This window comes from Danio rerio, chromosome 9 (assembly GCF_052040795.2).
Source record: "Danio rerio strain M-AB ecotype USA chromosome 9, GRCz13ab, whole genome shotgun sequence".
Classification (NCBI taxonomy): Eukaryota; Metazoa; Chordata; class Actinopteri; order Cypriniformes; family Danionidae; genus Danio; species Danio rerio.
The window spans coordinates 21,141,425-21,163,241 of NC_141029.1; the positions used below are offsets into that span (position 1 = coordinate 21,141,425).

Here is a 21,817-nt window from a genome sequence, read left to right on the forward strand (position 1 = left end):
AAATTTACTTGAACCTAACCTAACATTTTGTTATTTAGTTATTTTGTTAATAAAAATTTACTTCTGAAAAAAAATTCTGCTGTTTATTTAAGCTTTCTATTTGCATGCATCTCAAGGATATTAAATATCCTTCAATATTTCAATGAAACTATTAAACATTTATCATAATAAGAAATGTTTTTTTACTTCATGTTTTTACTTCAAACTCACCTCAATACTATAGTCGAGTGTTTGAAATAAATCCTGCAAGATGATTCCATAGTCAAGGGTTTATTAGTTACGCTGAATCAATAAAGGCAGTGAAATTTTCTGTTTATTCAGCAACCACTATTACCCAGGAGATTTTCTGGTTGTCTTCACATGTATATGAACAGGTTTGTGGATTTCAGTGAGTGCTTTCTGGCCTTCAGAGATGATTTACTACAAATCACACAATGCTTCCTTGAGAAGATTTGTATGACAATTGCAGCTTTGCACAATTATGTCTTAGATTTCAATTTGATTAATCGCCCAGAGGTGCGCTTCCAAAAAACATCGTTATCCAACTACGGTCACAGGTTCTGTCATTACAAACATAGTTAGTTGATTTAGTGTTTTCCAAATCCACCGTTCCAACGAACATTCGCAAACTTGTACATTTGCAACTACACCTCTAGAGCTGTAGTTAGAAACATAGTTCCTGGCTGTATTCTATTTGTCATTATCCTCCATATGCCCTATTCTTTTAGAACATTACAACATTTAAATGGAAAGATTAAATAAACTGTAAATCTTACAGCCATCTCTCTTGCGTATAATAATAATATTTAACATTTAGCCTACTATAAATTAAAACCGTTAACGTGCTGATTCATATATGAGATTAGAATGTGTGTTCGCTTTTTGTAAGTGGTTTTATGTTTTAGAATAGAATATGGAATATTCTTAATAATATCTTTAAAGAAAACGGGTTTTCACAAGTTTTTTCTCTAAAACTAATATTGGATCTTTTTAAAAATGCATATGCATGTAAAATAATCCTTCGTGCAAAAAAAATTGGGGGATTTTTTTTTAAAGAAGTTGCTTCTCCACCCTGTTTGGAGCGAAATTATGGACGATTTAAGTTATAACTAACTTGGTTTAATCAATGGATCTACAACAGATAACTGCAGTTTTGGGCAACCCAGGCACATTCTGAAAACGTAGTCCCATGGACGTTTCTGGAGATCGCGAAATACGTCCTTGGAAGTACATATTTTTGCAGTTTTTGTTTTTGCGAGTCAGCGAGAGGCCGCTGTGTATGCTTTTTCGCATCTCAAATGTCTCTCGCGAGTGCCGTTCGCACGCACTCTGTTCTCACGTAAACCCACCAGAGGCCGCTGTCAATCAACTGAATGATTGACTGGGCGACTTTTTTATTTACTTCCCTCAACCCAACCGATGGTTTACAAAAGAAAAACCCTCATCTGATTTTTACTACATTTTCGGATTTTACCACATTCTCACCCTGTTGTTCACTTGTTTTTTTTGTTTTTTTGGATTCTGTTTTGTTTTACCTGATTTCTGGAACTGCTATTCCCGGCCTCGAACCCGGTCGTCATCGTGGTCAACTCCTCTCTGCATCTCAAGTCCGGCGACGTACACAATGAGCTAACTGGACAAACTGGTTGCAGCAGGTAAGCCCTCCATATGGAGGTAAGCGGTCAGCTGGCAAGCGACAAAAGGAACAGCGTCATACCGCCCCGTAGCGTTCGCTTAAAAAAATTAAATGCAGCCATATGTACCTCCGGCTACATAATTTGCGGCCTCCAGAAATGTCTGCGGGACTACATTTTCAGAATGAGCCTGTGTTGGTTTTGGGAAACACTCATCACCATATCGTTTTCCAAATGATGCATCATACTAAAATGGTATAGCCACGAGTTATGTCGTTGTTTGGGAAATGCACTCCAGACCTACTTCTGACATTAGAAATGTAATTATAATATATAATAATTGTGCATTACACTGTACCAAACCATCAACTCAATGCTAATTCTTACAAGCCTAAATTGCAGTGTAAACACAGCATATGTTTCCTTTCTGACTGATTCTATCTGTATTACTTACTCCTAGGCATGGATTCAAACCACACCGGGCCCAGCAAAAACAACGGAGACGTGGTTCTTCTCTCACTCACGCTTTCATTCCTGGCCATACTGACAACAGCCATGAACTGCCTGGTCATCACAGCCATCATTGTCACACGCAAACTCCACCATCCCTCAAACTACCTGATCTGCTCACTAGCCGTCACCGACCTCTTGGTTGCCATTTTAGTCATGCCCTTCAGCATCATCTACATCGCAAAAGACACGTGGCTCATTGGTGAAGCCTTGTGTAAATTCTGGCTAAGTGTGGATATAACCTGCTGCACGTGCTCCATTTTACACTTGGCGGCCATCGCTGTGGACCGCTACCGGGCTATAACAGATGCTGTGGAGTATTCCAGAAAAAGGACATCTCTGCGGGCTGCCATTATGATTAGCGTAGTTTGGCTTCTGGCTATAGTCATCTCGCTTCCACCAATACTTTTGAGAAATGGAGAGGAAAATGAATGTATTATTGTACATACAAACATTGCATCCATGCTTTACTCCACATTCGGAGCTTTTTATATCCCGCTTATACTCATTCTCATTCTCTATTACAAGATCTACCGAGCAGCGAAGACTCTTTATCACAGGAGAAGAACAAGTTGCCTAAATAAGTCAGAGATGAATGGACACATGCTTCCCAAATGCAGCGATAGGGAGCCAACAACGCCAGACACTCTGAGTCCACCGGAGAAATCAATGTCTGAACCGTCCACCGAAGGCGACAGAGTTCGCATTACTGCAAGAAGCCCAAAGTCTCGCAGGGAAAGGTCTCTCAGGAGACATCGCATCTCGAATATTCGTGAAAAGAAAGCTGCAACCACTCTTGGACTCATTATTGGAGCGTTTGTCGTCTGCTGGCTGCCGTTCTTCATCCACGAGGTGATTTACAATATCTGTACAGTATCCTGCAGTCGTTCTGTTGCTGTTACTAACTTTCTGACTTGGTTGGGGTATTTGAACTCTCTCATTAACCCGCTGATTTACACCATCTTTAATGAGGATTTCAAAAGGGCTTTTCAGAAGATAATCAAGTGCAAGAATTATCTTTAAATCCTGTTGAGGGGTCTTTGATGATGTGAATGGAAATTATTACACTCAAAAAATGGAAAAAAGTTCAAAGTTTAATCTTTTCTGTTGGCAAAGTAGTTCAATTAAAAGAAAGAAGGCTATAATGATGGAGTTTTCAAAATCTTTTTTTTTTTTTACTTTTAATGAGAAAGTTAAAACAAGTTAAAAATTAGTCAAATGATTGAAATGGAAATGGAATAAAATGGATTAAGTATTTTATAAGTCCACGTATGGATAAAAGGGGTGATCCACAGTATATTTTTAAGGCTTGGTTGTGTTAAAAAAAATCACATTATTTTTTCATATATCTTATTTTGATTATCTACTAGCTTATTTTGATAATCTACTAGCACATGCTTTGCCGAATCTAGCACTGAACTGGGAGAGATTCTGGAAGCTGTCCTTTGTCAAATGCTAGCTATAGCTTTTTTATAATTTTCTGGAACATAATAAGAATTAAACTGTAAGCACTTCTCTCTTTGTGTCGTGTCCTTTGGAAGCCCAAATACAAAAATAGAAGAAGCTCTGTGGAAATAGCAGGACGGCATTTTAACTTTCTCTGCTATAACATTACAGTGCCTCTAGCCATGCCCTTTCACTGTGTGGGGTGTATCCATTTGGTGAATGCACGTAACCTGAAGTGTTTGTGATCTCACTAATCTGGATGTATTTTTTGTAGTCCCCAAACTCTGTAAAAGCCAATGACTGCATTTACATGGACATCAGTAATCAAGTTATTTGCCTTAATCTAATTAAGGCAATAATAAGATTTAGGCGTTTACATGAGTTGCTTTTTGAATGTTCTTTCATAATCCCATTTTACATGTTATAGCATATAATTCGATTAATGTTATCACGTTACCACACTATATGTATTTCCTGCAGAGTGTTATGTAATTTTAACTGCAGTTTGGCACTTTCACTTTCAATCGGGAACATTTCATGCATGCCCCCCATGACAAACAAGATATTGGATGCAACTATGAACTGCTGGAAGAGTGTCGTTTTAATGGAATTTCATACCGCATGCTGAATGGAAAAAAAAACCTCTGCATTTCACCATGCAGGTGTCTGTGGTCTGTCCTGACTCAGTAGGTGCAAAGACTATCAAACAGCCATGTTGCAAAACGCGTCTAAAAGTCCTACATGATGGTATTAATTCGATTAAGGTGTTTACATGTCTGTACTGCACTTCAATAATGCGACTAAAATCAGCATACTCCACACCGCTTAATTAGATTTCTCTTTAGTTCGATAATGACCTTAATCGGATTAAATTAATAAAAACTTGCTGTTTACATGGTAGACTCTTAATCAGAGCATTGTCTTAATTGCATTAAAACTGAATTATTGGTGTCCATGTAAACATACTTAAGGTCTCCCTTTGCATGAAACTTTGAGCATTTTACATTCAGAGATGCTGTTTATGCACACAGCTGCATTACACATCAACTAAATTTTAAAATACGATATCGTAGTGGACCACCCCTTTAATGCTTGTTTATACCACGGATGATAAAAATAAAGATATAGTTTTACAAATATTTGTAAATGTGAGAGAAACCACCACATGTCTAAACCACATTTACATTTACACAATATATAAGAACAACATCATTGGAATTACTTGCAGATTTTTTTTCCAGCTGATAAACAGATAAAATTGACAGCCAACACGGAAAAAAAGTATTCATTGGATTTACAGTGGATTTAGCTTCCTTGTTGGAGCAACCAACTCCCATTCAGAGAGTCAACGGTTCGATCCCAGCTTGGAGCAGGTTGGGTGGTGTAGGGCCGGTGGGATTACATTTGCAAGTTGTTTTTTTTTCTTTGAAAATAATATAAAATTATTATTATTATCATATTGATATATATGATTATAAAATAAAACATTACCCCGCTCTAATAAACAAAAACCGATTCATTTTTTTTTTTTGAGTGTAATATGAAACCCCTGCAAAGAAAATGGCATCTGACTGAAAACGTCTTATATTTAGGTAGAAATCTGTATATGCAACTAGACTTGCTAGAGCTCAATATATTTTTGTGGCTTTTAACATCATAGATTGTAAACAAACTTTAAAGCTGTTAAGTGGAAATGATGTTATTTTTCATAAGATAATTCATAATTAAGTTTACAGCCTGTTGATATGAATATTCAACCATGAATATGTGAAGTATAGGGAAATGGGTGAAGTTTAGAAAATAAATATAATGTGTAATATATTGTATGTAGATGGACATACTGCACTTGCATACAATTAGAATTGTTTTACCAGTGAATTATTGTTTAACTGAATGTTTCCCATGATGTGTGTGTGTGTGCGTGCATGTGTGTGCGTGCGTGCATGTGTGTCATTTCACTGGTAATGAATTGTTTATTATTAGAAACGTTATGAGTTTGGGGTAGATTTGTTAGGCAAATATGTTGTGTATTTGTTTATTTTTTGTTTGTTTAATAATGTTGCTGTATGTTTTATCTGAGACTTCTTATTGTTGGCTGTAAAGTTACAGTGAAACCAAAGATGTGAACGGAGAGAATATTTTCACTGATCTGATAAGGGTCCATAATGTACTTAATATTTGTACCGTTACTCATTATGTACTTCTTTTCATGTTAATAAATGTTTTGCATAATACACCAGATACGTTGATTGTACAGTTTTTTTTAGATAATGGCAACTTTTTGTACTCTGATTTTACTTGTGTTTAATTAAATATCAATATATTTGTCTCTTTTACTTCTATACACACAAACACACACAATTTGGAAAGCGTTGTATGACGTTTACTGCAATTATTGTATATGTATTAAGTAATACAGAAATATTCTGAATATGCAACACTAGCTTGTATGCCATACTAACTGAATAATTTCAGTAACACACGCACGCACACACACACACACACACACACACACACACAAACACATATACATCATACATTATGTTTACTAGATTCACTTATACCACATGTCTTTGGGCTGTGGGGGAAACTGGAGCACCCAGAGGAAACTCACACCAACACAGGGAGAACATGCAAACGAATCGCCAACTGGCCCAGCTGGAAATCGAACCAGGGAACTTCTTGATGTGAGGAGACAGTGCTAACCACTGATCCACCGTGTCAGCCATTTTAGGGAATCATTTTGTTTAGACTTTCATTTCTACTGACAGGTTTATTAAAATGATTCAGTGTTTCTTTAAATCATCTTTCAAAACTCACCCAGAAGCCTTCACGCCCCATTTGACAGCATCATTTACATCCTGACTATGTTTGTGCTTGTTAAACAACATTTGGTTTTGTTGTTTGTTTGATTTTAATAATTCACAAATGGTATTAAAGTTGTAAATAAATGTTTTGCTTCATAACACCCCGGCATATGTAAAGAGTCAAGCGTATTAATTACTGTTAAGTTACAGCTCATACATTGCTCAACCATGTTGTGCAGTTTTGTGTGAAAGCACATGCAGTTTTCATGTATGTTTCTTTAAATGCAAATGAGATCTGTGTTCCCACAAGACATGGAACTTCTGGCATGGAATTTTAAAAGGTTTAATCGTGACATTAAAAGTCAGGGATTTTTTTTTTTTTTTTTTGGTCTAAGTCATGAAATACCAGGGATATTTCCAACCCAGGCTTATTCTGAAAACATAGTCCCGCGGACGTTTCTGGAGACCACGATGTGAACGCGAGGCGGTGTGATGCTGCTCCTCTTCACCACACGCATACACCCAACCTCTTTTCTCCAAATTTATTCACAACCAATTCATTTGATATGCTATTATATTAATTCATTTAGCAACTACACTCGCTGACTTCATCTGTTTTGTCATAACGGTACAATGGAGAGTGTGTCAAATATGTAAACCTCTGCAACTCACGGCTGTGCGTTATTAACTGTGATGGTTTGGTTAAGGGTTGTGGAAGGTGTAGACATTAATAACTGTGATAGTTGGGTTTAGGGTTGGGGTAGGTGTAGGTGTAGATGTTAAAAACTGTGATAGTTGGGTCTGGGGTTGTGGAAGGTGTAGACGTTAATAACTGTGATGTTTAGGTTTAGGGTTGAGGAAGGTGTAGATGTTAATAACTGTGATGGTTGGGTTACGGGTTGGGGTAGGTGTAGATGTTAATAACTGTCATGTTTAGCTTTAGGTTTGGGGAAGGTGCAGACATTAATAACTATGATGGTTGGGTCTGGGGTTGTAGAAGGTGTAGACATTAACAACTGTGATGTTTAGGTTTCGGGTTGAGGTAGGTGTACACATTAATAATTGTGATAGTTGGGTTTAGGGTTAGGGTAGGTGTAGACGTTAATAACTGTGATGGTTGGGTTAAGGGTTGGGGAAGGTGTATACATTAATAACTGTGATGGTTGGGTTTAGGTGTGGAGTAGGAATAGACGTTAATAACTGATGTAAAGCACCATCTTGTTGACAACAGAGTTTTGACATGTGGGTCTCCATAGCTTCAAGTTATGCCTCTAACATACTACAAGTTATACTTCTTCATGTTACGCTCCTGTCCTGCAGTCTACAGATTGACCCTACTCAAGCTACTGGGCAGACTGGTAACATCGGTATAGCCATCAATACAAAGGTAAGCAGTCATCAGTAGCATGAAAAGGAACAGAAGTTGTCTGCTGCATCATACCACCTTATAGTGTTCATTTCACAATAAAATGCTGCCAGATGTAGCCCTAAAGCCACCTTTCCACTGCACATTACATTTGGACACGACAGTCGGAATAGGTGGCAGTCACACAGAATTTTTTGTTCTGACATGCACCATGGGAGCGAAGCTGTTCTCACAGTGTCTGAAATAAAGGAGTGCAAAAGCAAGAGCCAGTATTCTGTGCGTTCACCATAATTGAATTAACAAATGAATTCTAGAAACTCATAGACCACTAAAAAATATTGGAGACAAAGAAAAGAATTTTTTTATTTTATTTTTTTAAGAGACTTTTTCTGATTAAAAAAAATTCAAATAAACTACTTTTTCTCATTGCGCGCAAATAGACCTTCTTGGACAACACTGGAATACATCACGTCCGATCGGCTGGTCGCTTACGGTCTAGTCGCAGGACTTCAAATATTTAAATGGATCCGCAGCTCAATTCAGATCCAAATTTTCCACATACGGAGATGATTCAAACTTCATGCAGCTTCCGAACTACTCTTCATTGGAAATCAATAGCCGCTTTTCCACTATCGTGCTGAATCGTTCTTTAAACAGAACTGTTCCATTCTGTCGTGCTGCGACAAAGCTCTTTAAAACATTACACAAAACGCATCAGTAGTTGCCTTGGTAACGCAATGTAAACGGCTCCCTTTGTTCATTTAAAGTTAAATAAGAGCCGAAACTAGTTTTTTTTTTCTTTTTCATAAAAGCGAAAGCAACCATGTGACTAAACACTGTTATGCCGCTCTATCAAATAGGGGTGGTAAATATAGGTACATGTGCACCCTTATTTATTTATATGTCGCGCAGCTCTGGCTAAATTTTATTTGAAGGGAAAATTATCAAAATGTAACGTGATGATTGAAAATAATTGGAGGGGAAATAAATAATATTTAAAATCTCTGAACATAACAAAAAAATAAACAATGACAAAAACAACAATAATAGTGCATTTGTATTATAGTGGCAGAAATATCATTTTGGACAGGCCTTGTCAAAGGTGAGCAGGCACTTTCACTAATAAAAACACATTAACAATTAATTAAATTACACTGCGTTTTTATATCAAAAGTTGATATAAAATATAGTACATTTTGATTGTAAAATAAAACCAATTAAGCAATGGCTGTTATTTGTTTCACTATTCAAACATTAAATAACGAATGCAGCAAGTGAAATAAAAAACGAATATGAAACAACACATATATAGCAGGATTTAAAGCATATAAAGCACTATTATATTTAGCAAAATGCTGCTCTGTTATCTTTTTATTTTGATCATTTTATTTTTATTATTATAATTATTTTTGTGTTCATAATTAACTAACAAGCTGTAGGCAAATTATTGCTTGACGTTTTAGAAAATATTTGCGTAGCTATATTAAAGATCACCACAAAAAAACAAAAACACAGAAACCTGTTACATGCCTCATAAATGTCATATAACTTATGTATAACTGAACCATATAATTGCCTTTAGCTGAAATGATGAAAATTGCTCATTTTATTTTTATAAAACATTTGTCAAAACGTATTGATATTTTTTTAAGTAAAAGCAATACTGACATTTAAGAATCCATATTTTTTTAATTTATTCATTCTTTTAACTTGTTTATTAGTGCATATGCTATAATATAAATCATACAACAGTACCTTGGACAGTTACTGTGCCCCTACGTAAAGCTTTCAAGCAAAGTCTTTTGGACGGCCGACATTACGACACGCCGTCCTTCAGGTGGTCTCGCCGGAATTAACAAGCTGTCCTGGCTTTGAATTAAAAAGTGCAATTATTTCCTCGTTGTTAAAAGAGTCTGCAAGTTCGTGTTCCATGGATATAGTGATGTTGTTGTGTAATTTGGACATCGACGATGCTAAGCGTGACTTTATTCGCTTTATTCGCTTTATTCGATGCGCAGCAGGAAAAAAAAGTCAGCAGCGCAAGTCGCTGGCATGTCTCTCCCGGATCAGAGCGAGTTTTGTGCTGTGAAATACAGCGCTGCGTGCAATAAACTCACATTCAGGCAGGCGAAGTAGGTCTGTATTCAAGTCAATAAAATAATAACTTTAATGAATAAAATATCTTCGTAAGAATGTGATGAGTTATTCACTTCTCTGCCAGAGACTGCTTTAAGGTTTTAAAACCCTTTTCAAACTGTATCATTTAGACCTGGATCATTATTTTATATTAAATGTACTGTAGTTTATCGAGGATGTCTGATGACTAGCGCGCTTCTGCTGAGCCAGCTGTGGTAGCTTAGCAACCGAGTCGCAACGTCAACACACAGAATCTGTCAGCACAGTTCAGCAAGGTTGTCTAACCGTGCCGAGAATTCCGGGCCGAGAACGGTTTGTAATCGTGCCGCGCCGTTCCAGGCTCAGGGGAGAAACAACCGTAACCATACCATGTAACCATGTTCTTAGAACGGTTTGGCACGATAGTGGAAAAGCAGCTAATGACTTCCGGTCTGTCGCTTGCCGTGTGCAGCGGAAAGGAGGCTTAAGTACATATTTGTGGTTTCACAGAAGTGTAGACCTGGGGCCTGTTTCAGAAAGGAGGTTAAGTGAAAACTCAGAGTATTTTAACCCTGAAATGAGAGAAACTCTGGGTTTTCCGTTTCAAAATGGCAGGTTTGTTAAACTGGAGAAAGCAGGGTAAGTCAAGCCTGTTTCCAAAAGAGAGGTAACTTTAACTCAGAGTCAGTTACTGTGGTAACTTACTCTGTGAATCTAACCTGGTCCGGAGCAGGTTTTATTCTCTAAACTCAGAGTTTCTGTCGGTCTCCTCCCCTTTTTTAAAGACGAAGCGGTATTTCTCACCTTAGCCTCACATTTCCACACACATATTTTAATGCTCATTTTGGATATGTGCATAAAAATGATTGATGGAAACGTCATGATGCACATAACTTTTGAAAATATGCATAAAAAACACACATAATTGAGCAGGATAAACTTTTATTCGATAGAAAATATGTGCATAAACTACGATGGAAACACTTTTACTGAACAAATTACAGTATGTACATTAAAAAAAGGTCTTCATGTGATGATGAAAATGTGTATGAATGGACAAATCAGCAGGCTGAGCACACTGTAACACGTCTTAAATGTTGTTTTAGTCATTCTAAAATGCCTTTACTGTTTCAGTATTAGTGTATATAATTAGGCTACCTAGGAGCATCTGGAGCGTGTCAAGAGTCTCCGCGTCTCATGGCTTCAAACGCCCCCACGTGTTCATTGTCTTCTGAGGCTCAAGTACATTTATTAAATAAATAATTGACGCAGCTTCTTCTACCACAGTAAATTCTGTTTTTACTGTTGACATTTGGCGCCAGTTAATCAGGAAGTGACGATTTTGTTCTCTTTGACTCGTTGGATGGCAACGCTGCTTTATTCGCATCTTTTATACAATATTCCAGTTTTGCACTTAAATTTATGTAATATATTTGGATGGAAACATAGATATTGCCTACCTTTTAGTCGCACACAGAATAATAAATAATTAGCTTAAATTTATTGACCTTATGTACTGTAACTAGATTAATGGGATTATTATTCTTTCTAAAAAAATATTTTTAGTACTGCTCACCTTCTAAATAATATATCAAACTCTATCACTTGATCAAGAAAAAAAGGCAGACACACAAGTGCACTGTTAAAATTATTAAAACTGATAAAAATGTATAAAAGTTTACATTACTTATTTTATTATACTTAAATATTTAAATATTTTAAATGTAAAATTATTCAATTCAATTCAATTCAGCTTTATTTGTATAGCGCTTTTACAATGTAGATTGTGTCAAAGCAGCTTCACATAAATGGTCATAGTAATTGGAACAGTGTGGTTCAGGTTTTAGTGTTTAAGTTCAGTTCAGTTCAGTTTAGCTCTGTTCAGTGTGATTTAATCATTACTGAGAGTTCAAACACTGAAGAGCAAATTCAACGATGCGTAGCTCTACCAATCCTGAACCATGCGAGGCAGTGGCGACAGCGGAGAGGGAAAAAAAACTTCACCTAAAATTATGCATTAACTTGAGCAGCTGTTTTCCCAGGCTAACTGTCTCTGTTTCAATGATGGTTGCTTCATTTTAAATATATACACTCATATTTGCTATAACGTTGCATGATCACATCAAGTTCAGCTGGAGAAAGAAATGGTGATCTCTTTTTTTAAGATGTTGCCATGGTCACTCGTAATATCTGCGCTCCATTGATAATGCCTTTTTATAGTCACGGTGTGCGCGCTTAACTCTGAGTTGGTCTACTTAAAGTTGATCGATCTAACTCAGATCCGCTATTCTGAAACCGAAAACTCAGAGTTTTTAATCTCTCGGTAAATCAACTCAGAGTTTAAGTTTGAACTCCGAGTTGTTTGAACCTCCTTACTGAAACAGGCCCCTGGGTACTTATTTACAATGAATCTGTGTTGGTTGTTTTGCTGTGAAAATATACACAAAAACTTTGGTTGCAGGGCTGTGCCTGGTCAGTACCTGGATGGGAGACCACATGGGTAAGCCTGAAATGGTGTTAGTGAGACCAACAGGTGGCGCTCAACCTGTGGCCTGTGTGGGTCCTAACACCCCAGTATATTGATGTGGATTATATTCTAATCAGTGAGCACCGTCTTTGGATGAGATATTAAACCAAGGTCCTGACTCTCCCTGGTTATTAAAAATCCCAGAATGTCTCTCGAAACAAAGAGTAGGGGTTTACCCGCGGCATCCTTGCCAAGTTTGCCCACTGTCCTCTGTCTATCATGGCCTCCTAACCATCCCCACATCATAATTGGCTTCATCACTCTGTCTCCTCTCCACCAATCAGCTGGTGTGTGGTGTGTGGTCTGGTGCAATAGAGTGGAGGAACTATGACGTCAATTTGTATGCAAAAACCCGGAAGCGAGTTAGCATTTTAGCAGTTCCGGTTCCCTTGTCCCAAAGTCAATGGGTTTCTTGAATGGGGTTTCAGTAAAATCACTTAAATAAGGTCCGTGGTGAACACAAACTCAAGATACTTTCACATTTTGTTCTACAACATAAAACACATCAGTTACATCACACTCTTGATCTTTTAAAAATCAGTTACGCGTCTTTAAAAAGACGGTTGCTATCAAGTTGATAAATGGGACTACAGGCGGTGTCGGAGACATTATATGTCATCGAGCTGAGCTGGTCTGGAGCGCAGCTTGCTTGCGTCGGGCATTTAGATTTGTCTGTGATTTAAGAATTTTCATCAATAGTATTTTATAGTTTGTAGTGTTTTTCTAATTGGGAATTTATATTGTGTGTAGATAATGCCTTCACTTGTAAAGACTGTCAAGACAGATTAATTTGTAGATCATTTATTTTAATTAAACAATATTATAAAGAAACTGCTCACCAGGGCTCCCTGTCTCTCTCCTGCTCTCAGTAATGCAAACGTGTGAATAAATGTGTAAAACTACATGCATGTTAACTGTTTTAACACCATCAAGTGATTTTTCGTCTGGTTTTTCTTCATCTGAACACATTTAACTCTGTCATAACTGCAATATTTACACTCCATAAAATGTATACTATATGTGACTGTATGGGCTGCTTTTCGCTGTACTTCGTGACATAAAAAGAATATTGGATGTTGTTCTGTTTCCATGATGGAACTTTAGGCATTTAAAAGACCTGTTCCTCATGCCTAATTTCTGTCGTTTGTTAAGGTAAGCAGGCTGTGTGTTTGCGAGCGATACACTTATTTAATTATGTCTTGTGATATTACTATGTAGGCACATTTATACATACAGTTTTAAAACTTTTACAACAACCGTAAAACAAAACAGATGGGATTTCCCACGTAAAAACGATCCAAAATGTACGTAGGTCTATGTGTTTTGCATATTTATTTGTTTATAATATATAGTGTGGATTATAATATAATAAACCAAGAGAGAGTAAATCTTTGTCATAAAGCATATTTCTAATTATAAGCTTGATAAGTTGTCGGTAGCAGGGTGGTGCTGATGTCACAGGCGAGCGCCCTGAAGTCAGTGTAGTCTGTTTATAGCCTAATGTTAGCTTTTCAATTCTTGCGTTTGCATTTAAGATCCAAAAGTGCTCAAAGTTGTATTTTTTTTGTGAGGATTATCCGGCTGGACAAACTGTGTAAGTGTAATGAACTGTGTTTGAAAACAGAGCTTATTATTTGCAATCTTCGAAATGCCTATGGGAAAATCCTAGAGTGATTTTATCGAGGGAACCAGTTTTTTGCTAGCAGCCGATTAGACTAAAAGGTGCCGTCATAGTTCCTCCTCTCTATATGGCTGCCGTCACGTCATCCAGGTGAATGCTGCTGTAACCACGGGGGTGACACACACTACTGGAGGTAAGATCCAATATGCAGGTTTATTCAGCGTCAGGCAAGCAATGGTCAAAACAGGTGCAAACGGGTATATGTGGACAATCCAGAATCGTAGTCGGAAACAGGCAATAGGTCGTAAGGCAGGCGACTAAACAGGAGAACAAGGGTAAACTAGGCTAGGGTCTAAACACAGAGAAACAAGACAGGGAAAACGCGTAGTAATGTCTCACAGGATAAACAAGACTGGATGGTTGAATGAGTGGCTTAAGAAGGGTGTGTAATCAGTCTCTGATGGTCCTCAGGTAATGCGAGTGTAATCAGTCTAGATGAGTGAGCAAGCGTGAGTGTGACCGGAGAGCATGTATGAATGTGTAGTCCAGGGGAAGGCGGAAGTGTAGTCCATGGTTATAGTGGGAACCAGGGATCTCTGGGGAGCAATCGCTGATTATCGTAACAGCTGCACACTAGTGGTGGATGAGGAGATTCCCTTCAGAAAAGCGTAAATCGCTTTGAGTATCCAGAAAAGCGCTATATAAATGTAAAGAATTACGTTTACACTGTACTGTGCATATGATAGCTTGAGGTGTCACATATTGGATGAGAGCATTCCATACGCTAACAGATTGTTGATTAACATAAACAATGCAGACGGCATTTGGACAGTGTCCGGGTTGGCCAAAATTGAAAGCAAAAAAAATGCCAACTTCCTCTAAAATTCTGGAAAGGCTGCAAAACACAACAGCTGCTGGTATTCTAATAATTTTAGGTCATAAAAAAAATAATGCCAATGCACAGTGCTCAGGATGAGTAACACAGTGATACTTCAAATGTCTTAATTAGTATTGCAAAGATAATGAGGGATTTGGAACGACATGGGGGGGGGGGGTAATTAATAAAACTAATTACATTTTTGGGGGAACTATCCACTAAAGGGGAACACCTGTGAGCTGCGGAGCCTCTCAACTCAAATCATCAATGTTTTTACAATTCTCTGATATATTTCACACTCACATGACACTGCAATTCTTCATCATCATCATTAAAGTTCATTACATCTGTGTTTGATTTAAAACCAGCTACAATAATTTCCTCCCGAGCTTCAGTTTACACCAGAAGCTCTCCCTTCTCTGTACTTTGCACCATCCATTTTCCCTGTATTTTAACAAGATGTCCAGTTCCAGCTGATGAAAAGCAGCCCCGCAGCGTGATACTGCCACTGCCATACTTCACAATGAACTATGTGCTTTTTGAGGTGTAGGAAGTGTCAGATTTGCACATCTGACTTTGTATTCGGGATTAACAAGCTCTATCTCAGTCACATCAGACCGCACTGTCTTCTCTCGCGCTGCTGCGAGGTCACCATTAATGTTTGTTCCACATGCTTCCCTCAGAGTAATGGCTAGTTTTTTTGTGTGTGTGCCACCCTCCCTTATAGACCAGTGTTATTCAAAGCTCTTAATGTGGTCAGACTGTTTTGATGTTGTGTTCGCTTCCTCATAATTCCTTAGAATAATACTGCCCACTGGGATATGCAGACATTTGAATATTGTTATGTTGTCTGAAATACAACAATTTTGTCTGACAGCTTTCTTAAGAATGCTTGTAGTTTACCTGAATAACAAGCCTCTTTATCTGTGTGGTTTTAACTCTGAAATTTGGTCGTTTGTTTAATTATTCAGAGGAGAGGCGAGCGTAAGGCAGCTGTGTCCTCATTAGGGCCATTTATTTATTATTTCCTTCAAGAGATCATGTGGAGAGGCTGTAATACTGGAGTTGAATATTTTATCAACACTTTTTTTTGTTTTAAGAAAAGATGTTTTCCAGTGAAACATCACTTTACAATCATTTGGGTTTCAGAGGTTATAAAAAACATCATAGAAGTACTAAAGAGGATGCAAGCATTTTTTTTTTTTTTGTGAGCTTAAAAGTTCTAAAATACGTCCAAACAAGGCTAAAACAAGGCTGAATTTGGACTGTGAAAATTCAATAGATGTCTAAGAATAGCCCACAACTAGGCTAGTCACCAAATACACAAAAAATATGACTATGCATAGGAAGTCTGTATAATCTGTGTTTTAGCCAAGCTGTGTATGTTTAGACATCTATTACACGTCTAACAAACAGTACAGAGCTGGTCCAGGGAACCATGGCCTGGACAAAATCCTGGATCCTAGGTTCAATCATCAGCAGGATCCTCCTCTCCAAGTACCCTTGCATAGTCTTTTTCAGGGAGGCTGAAAAGTGTGATTTCCTATAGTTGGCACAGACCCTCTGGTTCACCTTCTTAAATATGGGAACCACCATCCCAGTTGCCCAGTTTGGAGGTACTGTCTCCAACCTCCAAGCGATATTAATAAAATATGTCAGCCAAGACAGTCCCAAAATATCCAGAGACCTGTGATATATAGGGTGTATTTCATCCACCTCTGCTGCTTTGCCACTGTGAAGCTTGAACACTACCTCAGTGACCTCAGCTTGGGAGATGGGGACTGGTTGGGCGGATGCCTATGAACCCCTAAGCACCCTGGTGTAGAGCTGTAGAGTGTAGAGCGGGTCCAAAGAACCATGGCCAGGACGAAATCCTGGATCTAAGCTTCAACCACTAGCCGAATCCTCCTCTCCTTTCTATGCCAGTACCCTGGCATAGATTTTTCCAGGGAGGCTGAAGAGTGTGATCCCCTAAAGCTGGAACACACCCTCTGGTTCCCCTTCTTAAAAATAGGAACTACCACCCTAGTTGTCTAGTCCAGAGGTATTGTCCCCGACCCCCATGCAATAATGTAGAGACATGTCAGCCAAGACAGCTGCACACTTTCAAAAGTCCCAAGATACATTGGGTGTATCACAGGATTCACCCCCGCTGCTTTGCCACTACAGCTTGGGTGATGGGTGAGTCCAAGGGTGCAGAGTGTAATGTGGCTGGGATGAGAATCATCGATAACATACTGTATCGTCTGTAATTGTATTAAATAAATAAATAAATGAACATATATGAACACATACAGCCCCTTACAGTCTCCGATATGTTACCAACTACAGAAAAACTACACACATCATACATTTCGTCCCTAATTAGGTTCAGAACAACACAAAATATAGCCTACAGTCAGTGAAAACCTCTCATCTGTGTCTGTAATCTTCAGCAGCACATGTAGCCTCTGTTAGAGAGTAATCCCATCATTCTGAGTTCAAATTATTACAAAAGGTGATGCTAGAAATTAAAACAAGGCAGTTTGTTCACGTTTGCTGAAGAAATAATGTGCTAATTTTTTCCGGCTTCTGCTTTTTTTTGTGCTTTACACAAAAGCATGTCAGTAATCAAGTGCACATTATTATCATCAGCTCAAGACGTTTGTTATTTCAGATATAGATGCAAGTAAGAAAGCAAAACCGCTCGCGCTTCAGAGTGGATCGTAAAAAACTACGAGGCACAGGGTAAATTCTGTTCTACTCCATGGCTTTGTGGCTGTTCATCAAGACGACGACAGGGTTTGTATAAACCCGGATTGACCATGGCTTGTTATTATATGTATAACGTTGGCTGTGTATTTCAAACATGGCGGGTTTTTTGTTTTCATTCTGGCTTGTTGCGTTAGTGAATGACGTATCGCTGTAAACCAATAGCATTCAGCTTCTCTTTCTCGTGTTTGGTACCCTTTCGAAAGGGTGTCAAAAAAGTGGTACGCTACGGTTCCATACGCCTTTTGACAATGGAAACAGCCATAAAAGCGTACCAAACAAAACCGTATCTTACCACTCAGTGAAAACGGGGCTTTATAGAGAGTGGGGGTAGCTCAGTCACTTGGGAGGAGCTTGGAGTAGATTTGCTGCTCCTCTTCAATGAGAGAAGCCAGCTGAGGTGGCTTGGGCATAAATCACTTGGGCACTTTTAGCTTAGCATAAATCATAGAATTGGATTAGCATCTCACTTTAATATAACCAAAGATTTTTTTTGTAAATTTCCTATTTAAAGCTTTACTATTCTGCTGTTATATTCTGTACTAAGACTGGCGGGCAATGAGAAGTTGCTATCAATATGGCTAGCTATGGCTAGTATAGTTAGCCTTTTTTTATAAGATTGTGATGACATGTTTAACGGTCATAACTTGAGCATCTTAATTCTTTAAAAGTTTTTAATTACTTGATATTTGTTTGAAATGAATTCACATTTATAAGGCTATACTTTGTATTACATCACCTTTGCATTAAATTACAAAAAAATAACTACCGCTTATGCAAGATCTTTCTCATGCGGTGTCTATGAATAGAACAGTATGAATGTTGTTTTGTGTTTAACAGAAATTCATACAATTTTAGAATCAATTGAGTGTGAGTATAATGAGAGCTGTTTCAAATACATACTTTTTTGTTCATCATTGAAACAAATTGAGAACATTTTTAACCATGAGATGGGTTTCTGTCCCTCCATTATAAACCTGTTCACACAAACTACAATTCATAAATATGAATCATGGATATGTATAAATCACAAAGTCTTCTGAGGAGATATGATCTTTTTTATTGTGGAAAGATTTAAAGCCCTGTTAAGCCCTTTTTAAAAGATGTACTAAAGTCTTGGGTGTCCTCAGAATGTGTCTGTGAACATTCAACTTAAAATATCATGAAACTCAATGGAAAACCTGATGTTTTTGTGTCTCTTTCTTTAGGGTTTTAATGTAACATTGGTGTTGGTGTCACTTTATTTTAATGGTATTTTAACATTTTGTTCATTTTTATTTCTAGAAAGACTTTAGGAGGCAGATAAATGTTTGAACATTTATTATGAATTGTTTGCATAAATTAAAAAAAAAATATGCAAACATGATTTTTTTTTGCTTGCGAAACAGATTGTTTAAATGTGTTTATTATACGTCATCCATGGTCAACACTGACCGATGGAGGCCTACAAAAAAAAAATACATATGGCTTGCTTGGTTATTATAGGCTGACGAGATAATTATTATGAATGACGTGACATCTAAGCTTCCATTACAACAACAATAAATGGCAACTCATTGTCATTAGAGTATTAGCATACTAGGGTTAGTGAAAGTTGATATTTACTTGCAAAGTTAACTATATTCAGGAAAATGATGGTTGAGCGGTATCTGCAGATATTTAGCAGACAGTCTACAGACACTCAAATTAGTTGGCATTTAGTCACAATGTAACTTGTGTTCAGCAAAACGTGCAACAGAGACCATCAAGAAAAAGTGATGATGAAATGTTTTGTATGGTTAATGAAAAAAATCTGAAAAGAATTACAGTAAATATTCAAATTAATCAAATAAACACTCACCGGCCACTTTATTAGGTCCCCTTTTCCTTCAGAACTAGGGGAGGTTCATGTCACTTCAATGTCTAACCCTAAACCTGCCTGTTACAGTAATGTAAGAATATTAATCATTGTTGTACCATGTCACAAAAAATGCTATATTGATGCGAGTATCCAGAGCTGTATCCCATCTAGATTTTTAACACTATCATTGGATGTTTAGTTTCTGCTCTGAATGTGCCTATTTGTCAACCTTCCTTCATTTTGTTAGCAACTCCAATCTATCAACAATCCAAACGATTTCCAAAAAATAAAATCACGCCACATTTTGTTCTAATATTAGGACTATTTCACATGGTTGTACATCACAATAGCAGAAAAAAGGATAATCTTAACTTCCATTTTATGGACTTTTAATTGCAGCAAATTATGCTCTCTCGACCATCATACATCTCAAATTATTTCACTTATCCCAACACTATCTCACAGCAATTCGTAACTTTTGATTTAGTAGCTAAAGCCGCGATCACACTGGGCTTTTCCTCCCATAGACTTCCATTTATACGCACGCGAATGCGTCAGACCAGAAACTCTGACCTGCGAAATCGCATCACTTTACTGCGTGAGACCAATCGAGGATCAAAACATGACCTCTCTGGACAGAAATTTAAAACATGGAGCAATCGCTCGCTTTTTAAATGTCTAATCATCTTGTTTAATCCCACCCCTTTTTGTAGCACCGCAACAGAATTTCGCACACACAAACTCTAGTGTGACTGCAGCCTAATTCGTATGAGTTCATATGATCTAATTTGTACAATTTAGTATGATTTGCCCATCACCCACTGACGGTTGGGTTTAGGGGCAGGGTTGGGTGCCAAATCTACTTTTTAAAATCGTACATTTTTATTTGACTGAACTAGGAATTTGTACGAATTAGCCACTAAACTGACAAAAACGTAAAATAGTCACGTTTTCTCGTGAGATCAGGCTGGTTATTCCAGTTTGCCTAACACATCACAAGTCAAATCCTACCAAAACTACCCTTCAGTCACAAATTACTGCAGCTCTCATGCCTTGCATTGTGCTCCTCATTCGGTGATGTAAGAATTGAAATATTACAAATATTCTGATATCTTTGACAATTCAAAACATGAGCTGAAGACAGGGCCAATGGACTCCACAACCCACCAGGGGGGAATGCGTGAAAAACCAGTTCCTGCTGCATTTGCATCTGACTATGCTGAGACTCAGCTTCATCCCCCCAACTCACACATATGGTCATTTCAATGTTTGAATGTTCTAGAATTAACCAAACTGACTTTAACTATCATGTTTGATATCATTTGAAATGTCTCAGTGCGATTGGTACAATGGTCTCATTCTCTCAGAAATAGACATAATCAGAACAATAAATATATAACTTCAGGCATCTTTTGAACCACTGTGAAGGGTGTGACCTTTATATACACACACCCCCTTCCTTGAGGGAATTCTTGGATTATTTAAGGTAAGGTCTAAGAAAAACTCAGGGCGATTCTGCCTAACCAGATCAGCCCATAACATGGCTTGCGCCATGTTATGTATATTACAAAGTCAGGAATGCATCTTTTTCATCTTGGATTTATCTTTGATAATTTGATGTTTTGTATTGATCATTTATGAATTGACTGATTGAATTGGCATAATACATTTACCTGACTAATAAATTGTTATGTTTTGAATGATTCAAACAGAGTTCGTGTTATTATCTTTAGTAGATTGTGGTAATTTCATAGCACCACAAGCCCCTGTTCAGGTTAGTAGCGGACTAGAACACGGTAGACGGAGCATTGCGGCACGCTATACGATGTCTCTAGAGCTCCGACTAACAAATTGGCATTTATTCATGTATACTTAGGCTGTAAAAGGATATCTAAGGGGATAGTCCTTCACCCGATAAACTTTTAATACTATTTAGATAGTATAGTGATTATTCAAAGTTACTACTAGTTTAAGTACGACTGGTCTGCTTAATTCTATAGTAATGATCGTTATATGACTAAATAGCTCTGTCTGATTTAGGAGGTAGCAGACCTATGGGGACCGCATAAAAAATATCCTAATCTGAGTAAGTAGGGTTCTGCCTTTTTAGGATAGCGGTCAATCGCCACTGTTTAGTGACCAAGACTGACACGCTTGTGCTTAAGAAATTGTATACTCGGCCGGTACAAGATTCAGGATGTTATAGAGATCCCAATGAACGAGAATAACATAAAATAATGAACCGAAGAGAATATTCAATCATAACCTAAATTAATGTGAACGGAAACAAAATAACCTTCTCAATGTTTTATAATTGGAGTCA

The 21,817-nt window shown here is 37.6% G+C and overlaps 1 protein-coding gene across 1 annotated transcript in view; it reads left to right on the top strand.

Annotated features, from left to right (window-relative positions):
- The window catches only part of htr1fa (5-hydroxytryptamine (serotonin) receptor 1Fa), a 45,028-nt gene extending 40,326 nt beyond the window's left edge, over positions 1–4,702 (top strand). The window contains exon 3 of the mRNA XM_087267664.1: positions 2,095–4,702. Coding sequence (XP_087123790.1) covers positions 2,095–3,167 — 1,073 coding nt within the window. The 3' untranslated portion in view covers positions 3,168–4,702. The remainder of the gene's footprint in view (positions 1–2,094) is intronic.
- The last annotated feature ends 17,115 nt before the right edge of the window (positions 4,703–21,817 follow it).